Consider the following 23,608-nt stretch of genomic DNA (forward strand, 5'->3'; position numbering starts at 1 on the left):
ACATCAGGTTCAGTTAACATGATTTTCCCTAGTAGACAGTCCTTTGTCTTTTTGGAATTCTGTATCTTCTCTGAACCTGTTTAGGGTTTTGTGGTGTTTTCTGGAACTGTAAGTACAACCATCTCGGAAGCGGAGTCTGTATAATTAGCCGCAGGCTGGCTTGATCTGAGCATTCTCTTGGTGGCACTCTTGATACTGTGTGGACACTCCTAAAATCTGTTGATTACAAGTAAGACTTGACACTTGACTTGTATAGAGACGTAAGCTATAGATTTGCCAATATAACCGTGTAATGCACCTTGTGATGGCCAAAGAAAATCCAAAGACCATCCCGTCACTGTCAGCGACAGTGGCACCATTGACACACCACAGTAAACCTTTTGTTAGCTGTTTACTATGTATGTGCCTAAAAGGGCTCTTTTGCTCCTCCCCACTCACATTGGGAAGGAAACAAAGCATGATCCCTGGCTTAGCATTTCCACCCAAACTGAGGATTGGGCATTGTTTTGTACCCAACAAACCATGAACTCTAGCCAATGTTTGCTCTTGGCTTACTGATCAGGGTTTGTTGGGTGCAAAACAATCCACTATCTCTGTTTTGGGTGTAATATTTTGTTTCCTCCCAGCATAAGCTGAGCCAGGGACAAAGATTTTGCCCATGCATTGTAAGACATTGGTTTTCGAGGTACCATGAAGTGCATATGCAACCATTAATTTGTGCATTTGTTATTGTTTAAGCTGAGCTGCAAGCTGTGTTTCTATGCTGATTTTATTATTGTAAATCTTGTATCACCATTGTTGAGTGGTGATGTTGGAACTGGTGCCAAAGCACATATAAAAAGGTTGTCTTTGTGTTGCCATAGAGCACATCACTCTGGAGTAAGTTAGCTTGGTATTAAAGCATATGGCAAGCCCTCCAACTTAATTAATTTCTTTACAGTTAATACTTTTTTCACTTTATTATTTTCTTTCTGGTTAGAGGTACGCAGACTTCCATTGCTCCCCACCCCTATTCTATCACTGAATCATCTGCTTTTTCTTGGCAAACTTTCTCAAGTAGCATCAGCAGCATAATTATTAGAACTGATGGGCTTGCTAGATAATATGCACTCACTTCTCCCAAATGCTTTTCAGTTGAGCACATTGAATGCAGGCAAGATGAAAGTACTCAATATGCCTTTAATTTAATTGCACTCTTGGAGACACGGGACCCCTTGTATGTTGGTTTAGTGTTATAGCAATCAACCCCCATGACTATGAGCTGGTTCATATGTAAAGCTAAGCCAAACCATGGCTTAGCATGAATGGGCGAGTTCCTGAGGAAACCCCAGTTTATTTCACTTCAGTGCAGCAATGGCAACACAGGAGGAACAAAGCAGCTACAATCTTCTCTTTGCCATGGTCTGGTTTAGCTTTACAGGTGCCTTCTAGAAGACAATCTCTTCCCCCTAAGATAAGATGACATCACTTGGATTTCAAATCAGAGTGGTCAAAATATGCAAAAACTGCTAAAAGCTACTATGCATCAAAATTCCAAGGTTAGGGTCAGGATACAATTCAACAAAATAGGTTATTAACTTCATAACTATTAACGGAGATAGTATCTTACAGGTTGAAGAATCAAGCTTATTTTCCATCCCTTATATTCTACAACTTTAGCATAAATTTATCTTCCCAGAGTGGCTAAGTAGTAAGGCAGTAGGAATCTGAAATGAAAAATGGCTGTCATAATAGCTAATGCTGCTGATTTCTAGCACATGATTGAAGTAGATTCATTAGTATGTAAAATGCCATATGTACACATGCCTTAGCTATCATTAGCTATACAGTGGTACCTCGGGTTAAGTACTTAATTCATTCCGGAGGTCCGTTCTTAACCTGAAACTGTTCTTAACCTGAAGCACCACTTTAGCTAATGGGGCCTCCTGCTGCTGCCACGCCGCCGGAGCACGATTTCTGTTCTCATCTTGAAGCAAAGTTCTTAACCTGAAGCATTATTTCTGGGTTAGCGGAGTCTGTAACCTGAAGCATATGTAACCTGAAGTGTATGTAACCTGAGGTACCACTGTAGTTGGTGTATGCTTTTAGCCAGGAAATCTGTCTTTTGGCTGCATTCTCTAATGCTCTGTAGAATGTATTTTTTGGTAATTCATTAATATGAAAAGTATGAATCTGGTGGTAGTGGTTCTGCAAGAGGAAAAATGTAATACCAAGTTGTGAGAGCAGCTCAAGCAAGTCACTTCACTTAACCATTGCTTCCTCTTATTATTGCTCTGTTTGTTCAGTGGTGAGTATTTTCACTTTTTAAATACAGTAGCACCTTCTCTCAGTTGCATGTGGCAGGTCTCTCTGCATTTCGGCATAATGGAAGGAACTTAGGAGCTTCTAGGTATTAGTCCACAGAGGCAAGTAATTTATCTTGAAGGAATTAGAAACCTGTGACCTTCCAGGTGTTGTGGGACCCCAGCTCCACAGTCATCCACAGCCAGGAAGGCCAATGGTCAGGGAGGGATAACAGAAGAGCTGCAGGCTGCTATAAGGTGCCGAGAAGCACTTGAAATGGATATCTATAAAGGAGAACTTGAGTGTTCCTTTTTCCTCAGGAAAAACAAATTCAGTAGCAAGCTTGTCTCTTATATGAAAAAGTCTCCATTTGCTGGTTTGATATGAAAACACCCAGTACTATTTTCCTAGAAAAAGAGGTGCTGGAACTCCCCTTGAATGCCTCTCTCGTTTTCTTATAATGCCAATTGCACCCACCTGAGAGGGACCGGAACTGAGTTCCAGTGAGTTCCGGCTGGAAGAAAGACCTGAAAATACCTATGTCAAAGTTCGTCCATCTATTAAACAGATTCATGAACTTGGTAGATGAATAGATGAATTGCTGCTCTTCGTGATTTATTTATTTTTAAGCTTGGGATTAATTCCCAACTTACATGCATGCTTTATTGTATGTGGAAGTGGTGGGGGGACGCAGGTGGCGCTGTGATCTAAACCACTGAACCTCTTTGGCTTGCCAATCCAAAGGTCAGTGGTTCGAATCCGTGTGATGGGGTGAGCTCCTGTTGCCCTGTCCTAGCTTCTGCCAACCTAGAAGTTCGAAAGCATAATATTGTGAGTAGATAAATAGGTACCACTGTGGTGGGAAGGTAAACGGTGTTTCCGTGTGCTCTGGTTTCTGTCACGGTGTTCCATTGTGCCAGAAGGGGTTTAGCCATGCTGGCCACATGACCCGGAAAAGCTGTTCGTGGATGAGCGCTGGCTCCCTCAGCCTGAAAAGAAAGATGAGCGCTGCATCCCATAGTTGCCTTTGGCTGGACTTAACTGTCCGGGGTCCTTTACCTTTTACCTTTACCTATGTGGAAGTGATAGAAAATTCATGATGATTGAAGTTGTTTTTACTAGCGGTTAGAGCTGAACAGCACTGAGAAACCTACTGAATATAAACTCACTCATTTTAATTTGGCAATGCTTTGTGCTCCACTATATAGCAACAAGTTTAAGATCTGAAGCACTGAGTCTTTTGATGAGAGCTGCAGAGGAAAGCTTACTGCTATTGGTGCTTTCATCTATTTTGTGAGGGGAGAGGGGGAAGCTCTTATTTTTATTGATCCAAGTTTGGTATGGTTTCTTTACTTATTCTGCGTGTTCTGTATATGTTTTCCTAAACACATGGATGTTTGTTGCAATAGTTGCTACAAATCCTAAGCATATGCAAAGCTTTGGTTTCAGTTCAAATTCCAGTATTAGTAATTGTTCTGCCTCCTAACCAATGTTTGAATCAGCCTCTCCAAGCAACATAATTGCCGGCAAACTACCTGTATTCGATTTATGCTTTCCTGATAACCCTATTATGCCATTCTATCTGTCTTGTTTTCTGAGGTGTAGGTTCTTGGAGAGGTTTGAATCATGCTTGGCTCATTAGTTCACAGCTGTCAGCATTTGCTATTGCTAGCATTTAATTCAAGTGTACTTCAGGGGTCAAGAATATATAAAGACTGTTGAGCCACTCTGCCACACTGAGTTTCTGAAATCATAATTTTGAGAATCACCTTCACTTTTTCAATCTGAATGCTAAGTTAGGTGATGTACTTAAATGTGGAGTTCTGCAAGTATCCGTTTGCATTTTAATGGTCTAGAGATGGCAAACTTTCCAATGCTTATCTTAAAGAGAAAGATAAAATTAAGCAGTTTCCTTTGTGCACTGTTACGGAGATGACAACATTCTCCTCACTCAGTTGGATACTACATGTTTCACTTTTAGTGTTCTTCTCGTTATTCTAGCTTGTGTTGGAGAATTTGATTTTTGTCTGTCTGATTCTTGCCAAAAGGATGTGTATTGATTGCCATCCTTTTTATATAACCCTAAGAACTGCGAGTTGTATGTTCTGCTGATTGTGAAAAATTTGTCACCACAACAGAGACCATGGAGTTGGCATGTTTACTTTGCGGTCTTCTTCAATGAGTTCTGCAATGCTACAGCTACATGGGTTAAAGCCTAGTTGCACACAATTATACATTTGTTCTGTAGAGACTTTTATATGTTAAACAAGTCATGTGAACTGGCCTCTACCAAGGCACTGGAAGCACAAATTGCTGTGTGGATTCTTCACTTTGAATCTCTTTAATGGAGGGTGTGTTGTTGACAAAAAATGATGTTGTGTGTGCAGTTATTAACCAGCTGTCTTCAACAACTATGAGTGACTGGATGGCTGGAGTACTGTCACAGTGCTAGCAAATGGAGCAGTGCACACACGGATGCCATTCCTGCTATATATAGGTCTTCAGGGATTTCTCTGTGTACCCACAAGAAATCTTTCTGGACTGATCTGTGCTCACAACTGAGAAAGGGAGTATGGCTCCATAGTCAGTAATGTTAGCTGACCAACTAAAAATTGTAGACCTTTGTTAGCTAGTTATGAGCACTATAGGTGAGATCCAGCAATAGATAAGTCTTGAAAGAATATATATATTAAGGCTCAACTTCTAGACACATTTTTTGCTGGTTTAGTGGGATTTCCTGATTCCCTCTCCCATTTTTGCCAAGACTGGCAACAGTGGCTGTTTGTAATTAGCAATTTGTTGGGCCATTGTTTACATAAAAGTAGGGTACCTGGAATGCATAGAGTTATTTCTTTGATCTGGAAGACCTGGATTCATATCCCATGTCTACTGTGGACTTGGAGTGACCTTCCCGTGGTCAGTGAAGTAGGAGTAAAACAAATGTATTGGAAGTAAAATAAGCTTCTTAAATATGAGTAGTCCAAACTTCAAAAGTTGCTTCTTCTAGCTATGTATACTTCAGATGGTATTTGGATCAGTTCCATGAACTCTGAGTAGTAATAGCCTAGTTCTTTGATCTTAACAGCTGTTTGACAAAGGCTTGTCTTGTCAGTGGTGCAGAGTGACCTGATACTCAAATTAGACATGTCATGTAGGTCAAACAGGATTCATCATTACTTTGGCCTAACTGCATCATACTTCAGACTCAGCATTGTGTTTATTTAGCTGACAAGAAGATCAAATATCAATCCAGAAAAACAATTTTGTTAACTTCTGTTCATGTTCTCTTTGCAGATATTGTTTCTGCTGCTCTTTATGTCTTTTTCCCATTTCTGTTAAAGAAGAAGAAAAAAGCCAATAATATTGCAGCTGCCACATCCTGAAGGCACTTAATTCAGATTAGTCGCACTGTATATGTTGGATTGCTTCTGAAATAAGTGTTTTGAGGATTGTAGTCCCCGTTACATTCCCCATGGCACAGACACCATCTGTTCCATTTGCTTCTTGTGGCGGCTTGAGCATAATACATGGATTGCAGCCTTTTTTTTTCTTATCTTGAGCTTCTAGTGAAGAATACATTTAGTTACTAGTCCTTGTTCATAGTATACTTTCTTCAGCTTGTGAGTAAAAAATCATCTTGGTCTCCTAGCTAGAAAGAATGAAAGGTTTAAAAGGATGTTGACATTCTTGGTTGGAGATGGGACACCATGTAACCTCTTAGTTTCTAAGAGCACTTAAATAAACAACTTTTGTGTTTTTGCTCTTGCATGCTATGGCAGAACCCCAGTGGAACTGCTAATGTGATCCCTGGAGGATTAATAAACATCAAAGCAGGAAATGTTTACTAGATGCTTTAGAAGTATTGCATGTTGAAACTCTTGGTTAAAAGCACATTTGGTCAGTGATGAAGCCTCAGTTTACTGAATTGGAATGACTTAAAAAGTGGGATACTAATATACATACAGGGAATTTTTGGAAAGCCTTCTATCCACGGGAATGGTGGCAGCAGCGGTTACTTGAGCAATATCTTGTTATAAACTAAGGTTATTGTCCATAGAACTGGGGAAAGTCCCATAGTCATAAGAGCTTCTCTCTGTGTTCTTGGCAAGGAATGGAGTCTGTGGTTCAACGCCAACTGCTGTGTGCTTGACAACAATTTCTAACTAGGTCTAGTACATAACCATTGTAATGGCTATTTAGGTTATTTTCACCCTGTCTTGCAACTTAAAAAAGAAATCCTCAGGGTAGCTTATGAAACACAATATACACAACAGGGATCTGTGCTGCTTTCTTCTCCTGCAAACAGTGAGGGCAGGACCCAGGTGGGTAGTTTGTTCCAGGCAGGCTGACTGCCACTGTGGGAAGCTATAAAGCATTGCTTTCCCTAAGCACCATCACCAGAGGCTGCTTCCTTTCTTCTCCTCTTCACCTGCCCCCTCCCAGCATTCTAGTCCACAGAGACATTTCTGAACATGGGGGGTGGTGGTTCTGAATGGAGACTGCACTGGATTACTTCCAGTCTTGTAACTCTCTCTAGCCATATTAACACAGCTTGGTTAATATAAAGCCAAAGATAGCTAACCTAGATGGCCCTAGATGGTGTTAGACTATAACTCCTATTACCCTGGCCCATTGACTGTGCTGGTTAAGGATGATGGGAGCTGGTGTCCCAACGGCATTCAGAGAGCCACAGGCTAACTGCTAATTTAGAACGACATTTACAAGCAGGAGTAAGCCACAGCAAGCCTTGAACTTGTACACTTCCGTTCTCCCTATCCTCCAGGAAGTGGCGTTTGGAAGCTTCACTATTAACCATGTTAACCATGATTAACATGAACCACCACAAGTGAACTTGTGGTTTGTCTGGAGTGAGATACCACGGGGTCAGGTCTGGACACTAAAGCCAAACCATGTCTTAACTGCTGGCTGCATGGCGACAGCAGCAGAAACGAAGCAGCTGTGATTTTTGCCCCAATCATGTTTCACTCTTCCTTGTTCACACTTTGCAGTGGTTTGAATTGTCCAGTGAAACTCAGCAGAATTCACTTCCAAGGTTTTGATCTTCTTCACAAATCATTATCTGTCAGTTTAAATTCTGTATTTTAGAGTTATACCCTACATTCACAATTGTATATGGGGTTGAAACACAGATAGCTAAGAGCGCATAAAAGATAATAGTTAAAAAGTAATTAAACTACAATAGAATTAAAACAATGTAAAAACAAATCTGTTGAAATGCAGGCAGTAAAAAAAAACAGCACAGCACTATTAAAAGCCCTTTCCTTAAAAGCAGTCAATTCCCCAAAGCCTGTCAGAGCACGACAAATCTTCACCTGCTGGCGAAAGGACAAGAAGGGAGCCAGACTAGCCTCTCCATTAACGGAATTCCAAAGTCTGGGAGCAGCCACTGAGAAGGCCCTACCAAATGTGCCTAGAAGGGTGACAGGACTGAGAGGAGGGCCTCACCCAAAGATCTCGGACGCTGTGCAGGTTCATAAGGGAAAATATGGTCTTTCAGATAGCCTGGGCCTAAGCCATATGGAAATGGAATTGCTGACCACAAGATGTAGTAGTGGCCAACCCATTAGATGGTGGATGGAAGAGACTGGCGGTAGAGGTGTGCGGAAACCTCTGGCTTGTAATGTCTACTGAATGTAGCCTACCGTACAAAGTTAAGAGTTGCATCTGTTGCTGTCCTCACTTTTGCCTCTGGCCTTGCCAACTTAATTGCCCCTGGGGACATCCACCACTGTCATGTGACACACCCCCAACTGTTGCTTGTGCATGAATTCAACCCTTGGGCTGGAAAATGTTCCCAACCCCTTGTATTGAAAAACAAAGGCTGTGTGTGTGTGTGTGTGTGTGTGTGTACGTGTACACGCGCGCGCGCGCGCACACACACACACACACACATGCGCTCTTCTTGGAACCAGACTGTGATTTGCTTGTTTTAAAAACGAGGAGTTACACTTCGCTATGAAGGACAGTCAGATTAACTACAGTGGTACCTCGGGTTACATACACTTCATGTTACATACGCTTCAGGTTACAGACTCCGCTAACCCAGAAATAGTATCTCAGGTTAAGAACTTTGCTTCAGGATGAGAACAGAAATCGTGCTCTGGTGGTGCAGCAGCAGTGGGAGGCCCCATTAGCTAAAATGGTGCTTCAGGTTAATAACAGTTTCAGGTTAAGAACGGACCTCCAGAATGAATTAAGTACTTAACCCAAGGTACCACTGTATAGCTATTATAGATCTGTTAGATGTCTTGCACGAACTGCTAGGCCTGCTCTGACTTACAACTTTGAAGTAGAAATAAGATTTCCCTTGCGCAATGTGCATTTGCTTAAACAAATGGTTTAGGGCAACAATAGATGTTATAGTCTTCTCATCCTAGAAGCTATGTTCTGAATTTTACAAAATAGAGTTTACTTAACATCTGGACATATGTTATCTAAACATGGAAAAACTTTCCAGACAGTATGCCCAAATTAGATCCTCGAACAGCTGGAGAGTGGTTGCATCTGGATGTCTCAAAAGATTTTAGATTGAAGTAAGAACACAGATTTAGCATTTTGGCACACTTCAGATAGCTTGGATTCTAAAAGGGATCCCAAAGCATGCGAACTGTAATTTTTTTGAATACAGTTCATAGAACTTGCTTTGTACACTAATAGTTATTATGGTATGTTACAGTTCTTAATTTATCACACACACACATGCAGACTACATTCACCCTTTCCTGACTTATCAAGGTGCTTCTGGTGTATCCTCAGATGCCGCTGTGGTTCTTGTGGGCAATGGAGACCTGAAAATGTTTACCAGATTGGTTAGTCTGGCCAGGGCTTTTGCACAAATGAAGTTGTCTTAGGCAGAGTTGGGCCACTTGCAAAGGTATTTCTCAGTCCTGCTACCTTGAGATCCTTTTAATTAAAAATCCTGGGCTTTTAACACACAAAGCATTTGCTTTGCCTCTGAACAAAGCATTCTTCCCCAACAGACCAAAATTTACCATTATCATATTCAAGACCATTTCCTTAGGATATAGGCGGGTCCTATCCCTTATAAAAGTACTCTTTCTGATTTGTGGCAACATAGTACACAGTAACCATTGTTTTTCATGCAAATTGCACTTCACAAGATAAGACAAAACCATCATTCTACACTATGGCACAGAATGGTTCAGCTTTGTCTGGCTCCTCCCAGTCTTCAAAGCCAGGCACCAAAAAACTTGAAACAATAGAGTCTTCTTCAGTTTCTGTTGACCATCACTTTAATTGAAGATGCAATTTTGAGCAAGGCCTGAGAACAAAGGCTTCTCAAAGCTTGCCTCGCTGTGCCTGTCTCCATTGTGTTCAGGATATTTCCTATATCCTAAGGAAATGTATGCAGTTAGGCAATCTTCTGTGGCATTCATACCTTCTGTAATCGAGTGAGTCTGCTGGGGGGGAAATGTCAGTTTGTGTATGTGATGTAAAATGTCACTTTAGTAGTAAGCAGGAAAAGTTGGAGGTATGCTGAACAGACATAAAGGGATATAAAAAAGTTTATTCAGAAAAGGGAAATCATTTTTAAGTTTCTTGGGAGGGGGGGTGCTAGATCTCCAAATAGCATCTTGGAGTTACAGAGCTGCAGGAATAACACTGTTGTTAACAGTACCTCATTCTGTTTTTAAACACAACAATTGTAAATTGCCCTGCTTATAAAATTGGTTCTACTGCTATGGATTTGGGAATAAAGGATCTCCTGGGTTAGGAATGTCAACTGGCTTACCATTTTATTTTAAGCATTAATATGCTGCTCAGTTATTTGCATTCTAAGCTACATGCATAAAAAACAATCCATAGACAATAAACAATTAATGTAATACTACTTTAAAATGCCTGCTGCAAGCCTTAGTCACTCACCTGCACTTCAGCAAGGAGGTTACCTGTCTAATCTCAGCTGGGAGGGAGCTTCATAGACTTGGTCCCACCACTGAAACGATTTTGTTATATCCTGCTCTGCTATTGGTTTGCCTCGACGAATCTGCTAATTCAAATTTTCTCCTCCCCGCACATAGATCAATGAACTGAGCCATGTTCAGATCCCTGTTATGTTGATGCCAGATGACTTCAAAGCATATTCCAAGATAAAAGTGGACAATCACCTTTTCAACAAGTAAGTGAAGCAGTTGGTTGTTTTTAGTTTGGTTTATAATATGGATTATGTGATTCAGTCATTTGTAATAAGCTTAGACAGTATAGGCATGACCTACTGCATTTTTTGTCATATGGCATACAGTTTTCTCTAAGTATCTTATGTCGAACTGTGACTACAAACTTACTGGAACATCTGCATGTCAAAAAGTGGTATTTGTTAATGCAGGGATGGCCAACATGGTGCCCTCCAGATGATGTCGTCTCAACGCGCTGCAGAGGGTGATGGGACTGAAGCGATGGCCCATGGGAACTGCAGCCTCCTTGGCAACAGCGAAGTCAGGAACATAATTGCTCTTTCAGTCCTGACATGCTCTGCAATGCATCAGGACAACAGAACAGAGGAGGGAGGAAAAGATCCTTTCTTGCTCCTTCACATCCTGCTTAAAGGAAGGCAATTCAAGAGCAGAGGAGGTTTAGGCCCATTTGCCTCTAGAGTTTTATAAGGCAAGGCTAGCATAGGTCTCTTCTGGAAGTAAATGGGCAGCTGGAGCCGTAGCGTAATGTATGTCTGATGAAATGCCATCAGATGAAGAATTGCATCTTCTGTGAAGAGCAGCCGCCATTACAGTGCAGTACACTAGACTTGTCTCACCAGGCATGAAGGCATGAATGTCTCTTTGCTAGGTCTGAGTCCTGCAAATGAGGTTGGTGCTCTGTCTGAAGTTGCAGGCTCACCGATGGATCCAGGTTCTGCCCCCAGGCTGAGAACCTGCTTAACCAGGGGAAGCTGATGCGGTCAGTGGAAATCCTTTCCCTTCCTGCATATCAGGGCCTGCCAACAGGGCCTGCCAACAGCTACTAATGCAGGCTTGCCTGGATTAATCTTCAAGCAGTTTGCCTGTCACCAACCATGGTGAGGCACTGGTAAGCACTGGCACCTTAGGACCTTGGTTTCATTAAAGGGGCATGTAAGTCTAGCTAGATGAGCTTAAAGCTATCATAACACTCTAGCTTTCCATATGAGCTTACCCGCTGGCCCTGCATGATTCCCTGCAGAGGTTGGAATGGGTGTTTTTGAGATACTAACAGCAAATATCTCTGGCCTTTTCTTCCCCCAAATAGCAGAAGAATGCACTTTAATTTTGCAGGCATTCATTAGGTGCATCCTCCTCATTTCCCTCTTATAACCGACAGTACTAGAAGCTGCCAAAAGAGTTAGTGCAGTAAACAGCATCCTAATCACTTAGACTACGGGTATCGAACTTGCAACCTTGGCATTATCAGCATCATGCAGTAACCAGCTGAGCTATCCATGGATGTGGCACCACTTTCTTTTTTTTTTGTATGCAGAGCATGTGTTCTGCCACTGATCTATGAATTCCCCCACCCCCACCCCCCATTGCCAATGCAAGTTCAGTTTTTGGCAGCCTTCCTGATTCCTGGCAGCCTTCCTGATGTTTCTGGAATACAACTTCCATGATCCCTGATTATTTGTCATGCTGGCTGGGGCTGATGGGAGTTGGGAGGGCACTGGATTAGTTGAGCTGGAAAAGGCCTTTTCCGGAGACTTTGGATTGCTTATCTCAATCTAAGTAGACAACATTAGGCTAGATGGACCAAATGTTAGGCACTCCTGTGCTAGGTTTTTTGTTTTTTTTTTAATTGCACATGACACAGGCCTCACTTTATCTAGCTAGTTTGGACCTTCTAGGGAAATTCTGGGACAAAATATAACACATTAAGTTCTTGAGCAAAATATGATGTTCAGTTCAGAGGTTTGTTACAGTTCTGTTTAATGCATTTTGATGTAAATTTACAGTGTTCTGTATTATAGTAACTGTTGCTGTTTTGGAAGGTACTTGGTCTTGTAGGGGAGAAAGCTTACTTCTGGAGGTTTATCTTTATAAATTCTTAGCAAGTTTTTTCTTCTTCTTCAAATCTTCTGTTTCAGAGAAAATATGCCAAGCCATTTCAAATTCAAAGAATATTGTCCAATGGTTTTTCGTAATCTGCGAGAGAGATTTGCAATTGATGATCAGGATTTTCAGGTAGGCTATCTACCTTGATAAACAATATTGATGATTTCTAGCTTTACAGGCTGCAAGCAGGAGGGAGAAAGTCTAGGCAAAGACCTGATTTGGGATCATTATTTGATGGTAATTAAGTGCCCCTATTTCATGAATGTGGTCTATCACTGCCTGTGGTTGGGACTGCCTGATCCACACTTGATACTCGTATATTTAAATTGTGTTGCAACTGCTATTCCTCCATCAGACCTCTTGCTTACCTTCCCTCCATGCCTGTGGTGATCAGCAGGCCTGACTTTGCCCCACGGCAGGAGGGATAACCTTGGGCAGCAGCTGATGGAGGAATGAGGATGAAGACCTGAAGAGCAGTATCTACAGTTTCTGTGCCTTGGTGTGTAACCTTAGCAAAACTTTATTAGAGAGATATAAGGAAAGTCCTAATGGCACAGTTTTAGCGTTGGAAGTAGGTACACTGTGTTCATATCATCAGAATTTTTTGTTTTGTTCCACAAGCTAGTTTAGCGTGGGCTTCCTCAGAAGTATTCTGAAATCCTAAGTGGGTAATAAATGCTCCTTGCCTCATTGTGGAAATAATCTGCCTTGCTGACATATTTTTACACTTTTCAGTTTGTTTAATTTTCCTTCCACTTGTTTCCTCTCTGTCATTTAATATGGTCCGTGTACAAATACCTGCAGCGATAAAGACTCAGAGAGCTAGTAAAATAAAAATGTATTTGGCTAAACTATAAGGTTAAGTTAAAAAAACCCAAAACACTAATGTTTAATAAGTGCGATGAAGAATCTTACAATAAGCTCCTATATGGATCTGCTTGATTGCCAAGGTCATCTTCAGAGAACCTGCTCAGGGTGCCCACTTTCTGGGGTGAAGGGGGTAGCAACAAGAAGCAGGAAGGAGCCACTTCTGATGTCTTGCCCCTGGAACCTCCTTCCCTCGGAACATCTGCCAGGCTCCCTCTTTATTTTTAGAGGACCATGGAAAACACTTTCCCCCTTCACATTCAAGAGGGTGTGGTCCTTACTGCTGTTTATGCTACTGTGTCATATCCGTTGGTTTCTTGTGGGTGGTTGTTTTTTTACTGATAAGTCTTATGCTATTAGATTGAGAAATCCTTGTGGCTGAGAGGCAGGATACAAATGTGTGGAGAAGGGGTGGCCATTTTGTGAGCTTTTGCCTGGGAGAGTTCCAAATCATATATCAGCAGCAAAACTTGTCGAGGTATTGGTAAAATGACTCCCAAAGGCAGTGTGTTTAGACTCAGCAACACGTTATGAGACAAGGCAGTAGCTAAGGAGTCTTTTCTCATGGTGGTAAGCAGGTGATTTGGGGGAGCATAAGTGGGGGGTCACTGGGTTACTTGAATCCTTTAACACTGACCAACTGCTGATATTATGGTAAGGAACTTAGCCATCACGTCTGCCATCAGTGATCCTGATGAGTCATCCTTGAAATAACGAAGGGGGTTGATATTTGATGTTTCTCCAATTGCCTAAGAGGTTGGGGTTTTAATTTAAAGTATTGCAAAAAGGGCCTTCAAGCTAAAGTTGCCCTGAGGCAACTTGCAAGTGACTTAGACCGAAGGGGGTGGGAATCATGTATTTAAATAATCTAAATAATCAATGTACATTTTGTCTTAAGAGCTAAGCAATAAGATGTTCCTACACCTTTTCCAACCAGTAGTTCATTACTAGCCCCTCCCGGTTCTGTGCAATTGGCATTGCTTACACAGTGGTACCTCTGGTTACGAACTTAATTCATTCCAGAGGTCCGTTCTTAACCTGAAACTGTTTTTAACCTGAGGTACCACTTTAGCTAACAAGGCCTCCTGCTGCCACTGCTCCGCCGCCGCACGATTTCTGTTCTCATCCTGAGGTAAAGTTCTTAACCCGAGGTACTACTTCCGGGTTAGCGGAGTCTGTAACCTGAAGTGGTTGTAACCCGAGGTACCACTGTATTAATAAGTAATGTCTGTTCCCCTCCTTTGTTGCAAGTTGCAGTATTAGGAATTTCTGGTTCCAAGTAACATTCAGAGAGGCATTCTCCTCAATAGGGGAAATAACGTTTCATCTGAAAAAATCGAGCTAAAATTTTAACAGCTGTAACTTAAATAGAAGCCTTTTCGTCTTGAGAAATGTGTTATTCAGCCAGAAGGGAAACACAAGCACATGCTTGCAACTTCTGCTTTGCACCTCCCCACCCCCCCTGCTTCTGAAATTACCACTTCCTTTTGTTTCACAGTCAGCTGAAGTGCTCTGATAACCACTGCCATTCTGACACACAATATAGTATGGCTATGGTAGCACCGCAGATTGAAAAAGGGAGTGCTTTCAAAGGCGCATGCAAGTCAACTTGTCCATTCTTCCTTTTTGAAGCACTGAATGTTAACTTTTTCTACATATTAAAATATTTTGAGGTGGGGGGGGAGAAGCTGGATTTGTTTCTAGCCCAATGATGTGCACAGATGGCTTCTGTTAAGGCAGCAGAGATGGTTTACAGAGATAGGAAGTAAGATTGTTTGTCTAATCAGGATATATGCAGCTTCTTTTAACCAGAGCCAAGCTATTGGTCCAGCATTGGCCATTCTGACTGGTCCATAGAAAGCCAGGCCATTGGTCCATTTAGGTTAGTCTTTCCTTCAACCTTTTCAGACTCGGGCCCCACTTCTAACCCAAACATGCAATTGGTGACCCATTTCTCAATATTTTACCATATATTTGCATGGTGTGGCACTCCTGTTGCATTGCAACCCACCTCGGATTCAGGCCGTAACCCACTTGTGGGTCCCAACCCACTAGTTGAGACTAGTGGTCCATGCTGACTAGCAGTGACTCCAGTGTTTTATCCACAGCCCCATACAAAGATAACAGTGTTTAAACCTGTGTATCACTTCTCGGCCTTTAAGCTAAGATCAAGTGTAGTGTGTAGTTTAAACCTGTGACCTTCTACATGTAAGGCTGATGGTCATACAACAGAGCTTTGGTGGCAAATGGATTCTCTCTACACCCATAATTTATAGCAACTCTAATTTCAATTACTTGAAAAATATGGCTTGCAAATGCCAACCAGAATTCATTCTCAGCTATTATCGCTGAGCAGTGTGCAAGATGAACATGGGTAAAATGGCACACTTCCTGGTTTGTTTAATAGGGCATGTCGGTGTAATTAAAACAACTGTTCTACCCAAATGTCTTTGCTTGGAATCTACAGTAGATGTCCTTGATAAATTGTTCCAGGGGCTAGACATAATGTGTTTGTAACATGAACTTTTCAGAATTAGGACTGCGTGTAAGTTGCGGCTATTACACTCAGATCTGAAATCCATTTTATGGAACGCTTGCAAGCACTGAAGTTTCGGAATCGCCTCCTGCACTTAAAGAAATGAATTGGTGTCTTATTTCCTAACCAGCAGTTCAAATTGTGTGAATTGTTGTGCTTAATCTCTGTATAAGAACAGGGGCATCTGGCTCCAGTTACTCTAAATAGTTTAAGCCCAAATTCACAAATGTCCCAAACTCACTCTCTCGTTTGAAATCAAGACGTTCTGGTCTCAGTGGTGTTTCTTCCAAGTCAGCATGCTTAGAATTGCTTCCTGAATAGTTTTTGAAGGTGCTGCAAAATGTTTTGTTTATTGAAAGTTTATATAACGGGAGAGGGCTAAATGGTCTTGATTTTTAGAATGTGCTTGTTAATGTTCTTCACTCCAGTGAGAGACCTAATCAATAGCTGTCAGACCACTGCCATAAAAGTAGGACAGTCATTAGCAGATGACTTTGACCTTTATCAGGCAAAAGGCTTACTGGGTTTAATCAGTTTGCTCACAAAGAAATAGCAAAACATCTGTTTGTTTTTTAAAAAATCAGCTGCTTCACAAAACATATTGTGAGTTTCCTGTCTCAATTAAGATACCAGCAAAGGTTTCTCAGGGTATAAGAGGGTGAACGACAGTTCTATTATTTTCATCTAGGGACCATATTTTTATCTCTTAAAATCAAGAGTTCACTTATATACTTGAAATAGTTTTGCACTCTCAGTGAACTTGTTCAGGGAGCAGAAATCTAAGATGGCCACCTTCTCCCCACATATTTGTAAGAGAAATGGAACAAACTGCTGATCTCTACCTTAATACTACCTTTGTGAAATCAGATACTCATATGATGTCCAGCATTTTTCATATTCTAAATACAGTGGTACCTCACTTTACAAACACCTCAGGTTACAAACACTTTGGGTTATAGACTCGGCTAACCCGGAAGTAGTACCTCGGGTTAAGAACTTTACCTCAGGATGTGAACAGAAATCGTGAGCCAGCAGCAGCAGTGGCCCCATTAGCTAAAGTGGTACCTCAGATTAAGAACGGTTTCTGGTTAATAACGGACCTCCGGAATGCATTAAGTTCATAACCAGAGGTACCACTGTATGCAAGGCCATTTCTTCAGAGTTGTTGATTTTCTATTTGAGAGTAGAGATCTCCCATTTTAGTACCAAACTTCCTGAGATGTTGTGCATTGGGCTCTTAGTGTCTTTGATTAGAAAAGGCACTATGTGGGCTTTAAACAATTTTATTACAAAATGCCCATTGATGCCTTGCCATCCATGACATCTTCCATCCATTGTGTAGACTGGGATAGTGCCCGCCAGCATCTCTGCTCTAGAGAACACCAAGCTCTGGTCTCCCTTCTGATGATAAACCCACAGTTCTATGATTCATGTTTTGTGCTCGTAGTATTCCTTGATAATCATATTTTCAGAGAGAAAGGTAGCAGCCCTTTGCATTATGGAAAACTTGTTTTAAGATTCCCTTTTGAGGACTTTTGTGCACTGAAGTTATTTAAAAGGGCCATTGTAAAGATGGCAATGTAAGATCAGAGCATCTACCAAGAATTTTATCCCAGATTTTACCCTGATGCATCTCACCTCTTGTCAGATACAAGTCAAACCAGCAATTATTGTAATTTAAAGACAGAATGATGTATCTGTCATTTCTACTTAACCCTAACCTTTCTAAAAAGTTTTTTAAAAAATATCCAGCTTTATCATCCATTTCTTCACCTCTGAAGAAAAAGATTTCCTCTACTGCATTTTTTTCTAACTCCCTTTTTAGGATCACTTTTGACATACTCAGTATGTAGATTAAATATATTGCGCGATTGCATAAATAATCTTTAGTCTTGTGAAAAGAGCAATTATAATTTAATGATATTAATATGCCAACGAGAGTATAAAATATTGGAGATTAGAGTGGGCTAATTAAATTGACCTTTAAATCCTTCCTACCCTCTTGGAGTCTGTTGCTAATCCCTAAACTCCCATAGTGCAGATAAACTTCAAAGGGAAATGAGGTGGCTTTTCCTCTGTCCCCACGCTGCTCCTGCTGCTTGAAATTTTCATTGAGAAATGTTAAGATAGCACATGTCACAGGACGGAAGGCATCTTATAATGCCTCTCTGAGTAACCAGCTTGTGCAGGGAAACGCTAAGACTTTCTACCAGCTGTGGGGCTTACGTAGTAAAGGATTCTCCCTGTTCCCCCCGCCGCTCCCTCCCCACACTATAGGAAAATCGCTAATGTCAGAACTTCAGTTTTTGCTCAGCTCCCAAGCTATATTTCCATCCTGCTTCTTTTTCTGCTACATTACCTTCCCACCAGAGCGGTACCTATTTATCTACTTGCACTTTGACGTGCTTTTGAACTGCTAGGTTGGCAGGAGCAGGGACTGAGCAACGGGAGCTCACCCCGTCGCGGGGATTTGAACCGCGGACCTTCTGATTAGCAAGTCCTAGGCTCTGTGGTTTAACCCACAGCGCCACCCGCGTCCCTTTCTCTTTTGCATACCTCATGCCAAATCTTAACCCACCTGTCTCCCAGTGCCCAGCTTGCCTTCTCTGCCTCTGTTACTGTTGTTTCACTGGCCTCCTACCCTGGTGGTGATGACTGGCCAGCTGAATTATCTAGACCAGTTGGTGGGAACATTTTCCAGGCTGAGCTCCACGTTCCCTTCTGGATAACCTCCTGAGAGCCAGCCGCATGCCAATAGCAGTCAGAGCCAAAAGTGGGCTGTGCGGCAAATCTGAATTTTACCTTTATACAATAGGCTAGTTTCTATACAGGTTCACCCACCTCTCTATCCTCCAAACAAATGAGGCATTATCAGAGTTCAAAAGCTCACTTCAGCCTGGCAAGAATCTTAGGGTGCAGATTAGGGCCATTGAGGGATGTGGAGGGCCGTTGAAGGACTGTAAGTGGCCTCCGGGCCTCAGTTTCACCACCCCTAATCTAGATGCATTTTAATCCGGCTTCAGGCCTGGGTATGGCACTGAAACAGCCTTGGTTGTCCTGATTGGGACCTGTATTGGGAGAGAGATGTAGGGAATGTTTTCCCATTGATTTTTCGTAAGGAAGTAGCATTGCGGGGCTTCTGCATGGCCTCATGGCAGTTCTTTAGGGGTTCCACCTTGTCTCTAAATCACTGCTGAGGAGTCATCTGGGAATTCAGAGTGCAGTGCCACCCATATGCAGGTGGTTCCAAGCACACACTTTACTCAGTCTGAATCATGGGAAATTGTGCAATGGAATGGATGAGGGCTGAATCCGAATCTTGATAAGGCGGGTGTTGCAGGTAAATAGTTCCTGAGTGCGCAAATTGAGTAGACAATATGTTCTGAATGGGGTAGGACTCCACATGAAGGAACAGGTGACATTCCACTATTTCAAATGGTTGCCTGAAATCCAAGTAGCCTCAGTGACTGCATTCTCATGCCCACCTCTACCTGGTTTGCCAACTATTGATGTTCCTGGTCTGGGATTACCTGACATCAGTGATTCATGATCTGATAATTTCCTGGAGGACTATGTCACTCTACTACATCTTGCATCATCATCATCATCATCGTTGTTGTTGTTGTTATATTGAATTTGTTAGTCACTTTATCTTGCTTGGGACAACCCACAGTGCCTTACAACCAACCAAACTGTCATTATATGTGGGATGAAATGGGGTTTTATGTCATCAATCCTTAAAGCACTACAATGCTGATATGAGATATTCAGCCCAATTCAAGGTGTTGGTATTAGCTTGCAAAGCCCTAAGTGTCTAGGGATCCAGTATCTAAAAGAGCATCTTGCAATTTTTACTGGCCTTGCAATCTGCATGGGAAAACCTGCTCCTGGTCACCCTGTAAGACATGGCCCATGGGATGGTGGCACGGAGCTGGGCCTTTTCTGTGGCAGCGCCCCAGTTCTTGGTTTTTCCCTCAGTGTTTGGGCCTTTAACACAAAGGACATAGAACTGAACAGAACAATGGCTATCGCCTGCCGCACTAACCTTTCTGCTCTGTTGATTTTAAGACTGTAATTTTGCCTGGACTCTTAAGAGAGGAAGAGGCAGATACAAGAATATTACTAAATAATAATAATAATAATGAAAAACAAAGATTTTTTTTTAAAAAAAACACCTGTTGGAAAGAAGCTGTAAATTTCTTTGGAAAAAAAATAAGCTGGGCCTTTTTGGCTTCATCAGGCATATAATGTATTGGATCTAACAAGTGCCTGTACAGCCTCTGGCATGGGACATCTGTTTTGGTTTGTTTGAAGTTGTAAGTGTTAAAGGTCAGTTTAAATTTCATGACCTTCAGCAAATGCTTTTGCTCGACTGTTCTCAGTGCACATGGAAAATCTTTTTATTGACTTCTGCAAATACATCGTGACATTTTCAAGCAAAGGTTGCTAAGAAGGTTGCAGCCATTGGATAGATATAGTCGTGGGTTTGAAATAAGCTGGCATGTCTCTCAACTACATTCAATATCTGCAAGTAGTCCCCATTATGAGGGGGCAGGGTAGGTCTTGTCCCCTGAGCTTTTATGATGGCCCCACTACTTAATGAGTTAGTGCCAGAGATGGGTGCCAGGAGAAGGTGAGGAATACTCACATGGCTTCAGCGAAATTAACTCTTTATTCAAAGAGGCCAGGCAACTCTTCCCAGTAGAACTTGCCCCTATGAGGCAGTTGTGGAGGACTGAAGGTCCTCGCCTTCCCATAGCTCCCTATGTCTCCTCCCTTGGTTCCTTCTTAAGCAGTCTGATGCTCTGTCATCTTGCCTGCCTTTGCTCCACCCTTTACATACCTCTTTGGGCCCTGGGAGACCAGGTGGGAGGGGAGCTGGTTGCAGCAGGAGGGGGAGACTCCCTGGTTTCTTCAGCAGTCTGCTTTATCCCTGCCTCTTGCCCCCCTCCTCTCTACCTTCTGCCCCAATTCTGCACTGCTCACTGTCACAGTCTCTTCCTTCTCACTAAATTACCTCTTCTGCTTCTGACACACACACACACACACACACACACACACACACAGAAATTAGTAGTGAAAACCTGCAAAAGAGGATAGCCAAGTCTGAACTTTTAGTGTGGGTTGAACTTGGGCTGGTAATGCATTTGCAGGTAGGTGATGATGCTGATGTTCTCTTAGGAATCATAGAATTGTTGAGTTGGGAGGGATCCTGGGGGTCATCTAGTCCATCCCCCTACGATGCAGAAATCTCAACACGTGGTCCCACTATTCTAAGTCCCCCAACAAAGCTTGCCATCAATACCTTACATACTGTTTTTCTTAACCAGTTTTGGCCATTGTTCTTTTTCCCTGTCTCCCCCCCCCCCCGCCCCCATTTGGCATCGTATCTAAGACCAGTGACCTGTTCTGGAATCTACCCTCTCCCTTCTCTCCCCACCCCCTTTAAAAGTTAATCCTGAGAAGAAATTCCCCTGTTCTAGACAATCTCTCGATTGCTCTGCCCAGCCTGGCCTTAGACCAGATGTGTCAGAATATGGTTGCTTGTAGGCCCAACAGTCTTGGCAGATAGCAAAGGCCTTTCCTTTGAAAAGCTGAGACCCCAGAATTCTCAGAGCATGGCTTCCAATTTGACTTCGGATGAAAGTTCCTGCAATGGAACAAAATGCCCACCTATGGTTTCTTTGTTCTGGCTAAGATGTCCTTGGGCAGCAGGGGAAGGCATTTTCTACCTTAGAACTTGTGGAAATGGATTCTGAGATACTAGGCAATGCAAAGTCAGGATAAGTATTGGCCATATAGATCTCATGTGGGAGAAGATCGGTCCCCCTCCCTCCAGATTTTGAAATGCCTTGTTTTTCTAGTGAAAATGCCTAGTGACCAATTTCTTTTAAAACTGCATTACTGTACCTTTATAGGTTGTGCAGAATTGCTGTCTTTGCGGCTAATGAACCAACTTATTGAGACTTTTATAAGAAACGTTAAGTGGCCGTAACTGCCTAGAAAAGTTGAAGTGTCAACTTTGGGGTTTTTTCGAGGGGGAGGGTTCAGGTTGTTTAAGTGAAACTGATGGATAAAGCAAGGTATCAAGTTTTTTAGGTTTTTAAAAAGGTGTTTGGCCACCAGATTGCTGCCACAATATGTTGTATCTTGTCTAGATGCTTTTTCCTGTGCCAATTTCAAGCCATCAGTTGGATATACTCAAGCCTTCAAATTTGTGGAATAATTTTTGTTTCCAAGGTGATGTTATGAAAGATGACATTTTGATCTGGATGTCAAAACCTTCATATATAGAAGACACAAATGGATTTTTGTAGTGGTTTGATGGACACCAGAATATTAGCTTCAGTATGAATTAGGAGAAAGAACTTATTAGATGTGTTGGTCAAAGTTGGCAAGATAAGAAGTATGTTTTATAGAAAACTCATGGGGAAATTCTCATGATATGACAGTTCACATCCCAAGTATGTTTAACTGAATGCACCATATGGTCAGTTTAAGACATGAGTAAGCAAACTAAGGCCCGTGGACGGTCTGCGAATCAGTTTGTTTTTACATGAGTAGAATGTGTGCTTTTATTTAAAATGCATCTCTGGGTTATTTGTGGGGCCTACCTGGTGTTTTTTACATGAGTAGAGTGTCTGCTTTTATTTAAAATGCATTTCTGGGTTATTTGTGGGGCATAGGAATTCGTTCATTCCCCCCCCCAAAAATATATAGTCCAGCCCCCCACAAGGACTGAGGGACAGTGGACTGGCCCCCTGCTGAAAAAGTTTGCTGACCCCTGGTTTAAGAGTTTTGATGAGACACTTCATCTTCTTTTGATTTTTCTGTAGGGAATAATTTCACTTAGCTATAATTTGAGGACTAAAGCAGTCCCAAATGACATATTGAAATCAGCATGGGGGGAAACATCATAATACAGGTTTTTGTTGTTGTTCTTTTTAAAAAAGAACTGGATTTCCAGGATTCCTGTGGTTAATACATCATGACTATTTGTGGAATTGCTAACGTTATATACTCTCGTGATTGACTGTTCTGTGCTTTTTGGAATATGTTATTAAATGGTTCTGTATTATAGGCATTGATCTTTAGGCAAAAGATTGATTCCTAGTTTATTGATAGATCTAGAAAAATAGAGATTTGTGAGGGATGATAGGTATCTATGCCTAATTGGAAAGTGCTTCCATGGGGCCTGCATGTCTTTAATAATCAGCTGTCATCACCACTTCTGATCTCCCTGACTTTGAAACCCAAGAGCTGCAGGATTTCCCGAAAGTAAGGAAGTGGAGCTTCTCCAACCCCCCAGGTCTCAGTTGTTCTGTTCTTGTTCTCTCCTTCCAAACCTGTAACATGGACCCAGGCTGGTTAGGCATATGGGTGAGACAGATCCTGATCTGGATCAAAGTTAATCAACCAGAATCTTTCAGTCCAGGATATTTTATTATTTGTTGTCCAAGGGTAAAACAAGTGAGAAATAATAGGTCACCCCTGAAATAAATTAAACCGTATATTGTAACTCAATCCTACACTTGCTGTAGATCCTAGAATTAGTTGTACTAATTGGCAGATGAAAGCATAATAATACTAATTTATTATTTATACCCCGCCCATCTGGCCAGGTCTTCCCAGCCACTCTGGGTGGCTCCCAGCAGAATATTACAAACACGATAAAATATCAAACATTAAAAACTTCCCTAAACAGGACTGCCTACAGATGCCTTCTAAAAGTCAGATAGTTCTTTATTTCTTTGACATCTGATGGGTGTTCCACCAGGCGGGTGCCACTACCAGGAAGGCCCTCTGCCTGGTTCCCTGTAACTTCGCTTCTCGCAGTGAGGGAACCGCCAGAAGCCCTTGG

The 23,608-nt window shown here is 41.9% G+C and overlaps 1 protein-coding gene across 2 annotated transcripts in view; it reads left to right on the forward strand.

Moving 5' to 3' along the window:
• Positions 1-23,608, forward strand: part of PIP4K2A (phosphatidylinositol-5-phosphate 4-kinase type 2 alpha) — a 60,105-nt gene that overhangs the window by 9,617 nt on the left and 26,880 nt on the right. For both annotated transcript variants that reach the window (XM_053359356.1, XM_053359357.1), the window contains exons 2-3: positions 10,347-10,444; positions 12,377-12,473. In XM_053359356.1, coding sequence (XP_053215331.1) covers positions 10,347-10,444; positions 12,377-12,473 — 195 coding nt within the window. The remainder of the gene's footprint in view (positions 1-10,346; positions 10,445-12,376; positions 12,474-23,608) is intronic.

The sequence above is a fragment of the Podarcis raffonei genome, chromosome 12, assembly GCF_027172205.1.
Source record: "Podarcis raffonei isolate rPodRaf1 chromosome 12, rPodRaf1.pri, whole genome shotgun sequence".
NCBI classification, from domain to species: Eukaryota; Metazoa; Chordata; class Lepidosauria; order Squamata; family Lacertidae; genus Podarcis; species Podarcis raffonei.